The sequence below is a fragment of the Terrapene carolina genome, unplaced genomic scaffold (assembly GCF_002925995.2).
Source record: "Terrapene carolina triunguis isolate 2854851 unplaced genomic scaffold, T_m_triunguis-2.0 Scaffold31270, whole genome shotgun sequence".
Lineage (NCBI taxonomy): Eukaryota > Metazoa > Chordata > Testudines > Emydidae > Terrapene > Terrapene triunguis.
Genome location: NW_020695621.1, coordinates 2,486 through 4,544, shown reverse-complemented (window position 1 = coordinate 4,544; position 2,059 = coordinate 2,486). Strand labels below are relative to the sequence as shown.

The following is a 2,059-nucleotide window of genomic DNA, read 5'->3' as shown; positions in this document are numbered from 1 at the left end:
GCTGTACCGTGCCCCAGAGGTGGCTGCATCTTGGCAGTGAAAAGCCCAAGCTCTGGGCGATTCCCCCCGGCCAGGGCCAGCAGCACCACCGGGGAGCCCAGCCCCTCACCAGAATGGTTCTGTCGCCGTCCACGAAGTCGCCCAGTGCCTGCACCACCTGCTCGGGCAGCCGCGTCTTCTTGAAGTTGGTGCTGCAGGTGCCGTCAGCTTTCTGGGAACACAGAGACCCATCAGGCCGGGGCATGGGGGGGCTGGGCGGGACGCCCCCGCCCCGGCGAGACCCCCCCCCCCCAGAGCCAGCCCTGCCCCAGCCAGACGTGATCCCCCCTCCCCAGAGCCAGACGCCCCTGCTCCAGCCAGACGTGATCCCCCCTCTCTAGAGCCAGCCCTGCTCCAGCCAGACGTGATTCCCCCTCCCCAGAGCCAGACGCCCCTGCTCCAACCAGACGTGATCCCCCCTCCCCAGAGCCAGCCCTACTCCAGCCAGAGGTGATCCCCCCTCCCCAGGGCCAGACGCCCCTGCTCCAACCAGACGTGATCCCCCCTCCCCAGGGCCAGACGCCCCTGCTCCAGCCAGGCCTGCTCCGCCCAAGCCCGTGTCCCCCACCTTGATGCCCTCGATGCGGAAGCCCAGCGTGGCGGTGGAGCTGAGCGACTCCCTCCACTGCATGTAGCGGGGCTTGAGCACGGCGCGCTGGGCGTGCTCCTCGGGCGTGGGCGCCCCCGGCTCCACCGCCACCATCTTCTCGTACATGTCACAGCGCAGCCGGGGCCGCTGCCGAGCCTGCTCCAGCTCCTCCTCCAGGTACGTCCTGCGGGGGGCAGAGCGGGGATCAGCCGGGGGCGCTCACCCCACGGCCCATGCCTCAGCCAGCCCTGGGCTCTGGCACTCCCAGCGCAGGGCTCCTGGCTTCTACCCCGGCTGTGGGGGCTAGTGGTTAGAGGAGGGGGCTGGGATCCAGGACTCCTGGATTCTCTCCCCAGCTCTGGGAGGGGAGTGGGGCTGGTGGGTCAGAGCAGAGGGGGCTGGGAGCCAGGACTCCTGGGTTCTCTCCCCGGCTCTGGGAGGAGAGTGGGGGCTAGTGGTTAGAGCAGGGGGGCTGGGAGCCAGGACTCCTGGGTTCTCTCGCTGAGGCAGCTTGCCTGTGCCCCGCAGCCGGGCTCTCACCTGACCCCCATCTTGCAGTCCATGATGGAGGGTGTCTCGAAGCTGGCCAGTAGATCCTCCATCTGGTTGTAGCGCTCGCCGTCCCGCTGCGCCAGCCCGAAGTAGGTGGGCACGTGGGGGCGCAGCGAGTCCCGCATGAGGCGCTCCAGGCACTGCTGCTCCCGCGGGCAGAACTTCTTCAGGATCCGCCCGTAGTCCCCGGCTTTGAAATTCCCTGAGGGGCAGGGAGGGGATGGCTGGGGTCAGGGGAGTGCGGACACACCCCGGCCCATGCCCGCTGGGCACACGGCGCTGCCTTCGCCAGCCACCATCGGGGCTGGCTGCACCCCCCAGCAGAGCTCCCCTCCCCGCACGGGCTCACCGTGCCCCCCGTTCCCGCGGCCCCTCTCACCCGCATGGCCAGCCAGCTGCACCCAGGGGTAGCGCTTCTTGAAGGACACGACGAAAGGCGACCAGTGGACCATGCTCTTGAGTTTCTTCCACGGCTTGTTCTACAGAGAAAGGCAGGGAGGGAGTCAGTGCCCGGGACCCCCCTCCGTACTGTAGGAGGGTCCCAGCTGAGATCACCCCCCCAGTCCCAGTGTGCCAGGTGCTGCACAGACCCCGAGTGAGAGCCCTTCCCTGCTCCACACAGCTCACAGGAAGGAATGTTCTCCCCATGTTATAGGTGGGGAAACTGAGGCCCAGAATATCTGCAGGCAGAGCTGGGAAAAGAACAAAAAGGGAGGGACTCCTCCCCCAACCCCTGCTCTAACCACTAGACCCTGCTCCTCTCCCAGAGTTGGAGATAGAACCCAGGAGTCCTGGCTCCCAGCCCCCCCTGCTCTAACCACTAACCCCCACTCCCCTCTCAGAGCTGGGGAGAGAACCCAGGAGTCCTGGCTCCCAGCC

General features: G+C 67.6%; 1 protein-coding gene across 1 annotated transcript; it reads right to left on the bottom strand.

Annotated features, from left to right (window-relative positions):
- Nucleotides 1–109: 109 nt before the first annotated feature.
- LOC112121408 (inositol-trisphosphate 3-kinase C-like) lies at nt 110–1,659 on the bottom strand (the record flags this gene model as incomplete). Its single annotated transcript, XM_026662906.1, has 4 exons — nt 110–211; nt 608–812; nt 1,169–1,382; nt 1,560–1,659. Coding segments are annotated over 4 exons (621 nt in total), but the record flags the coding sequence as incomplete, so codon positions are not given.
- Nucleotides 1,660–2,059: the final 400 nt, after the last annotated feature.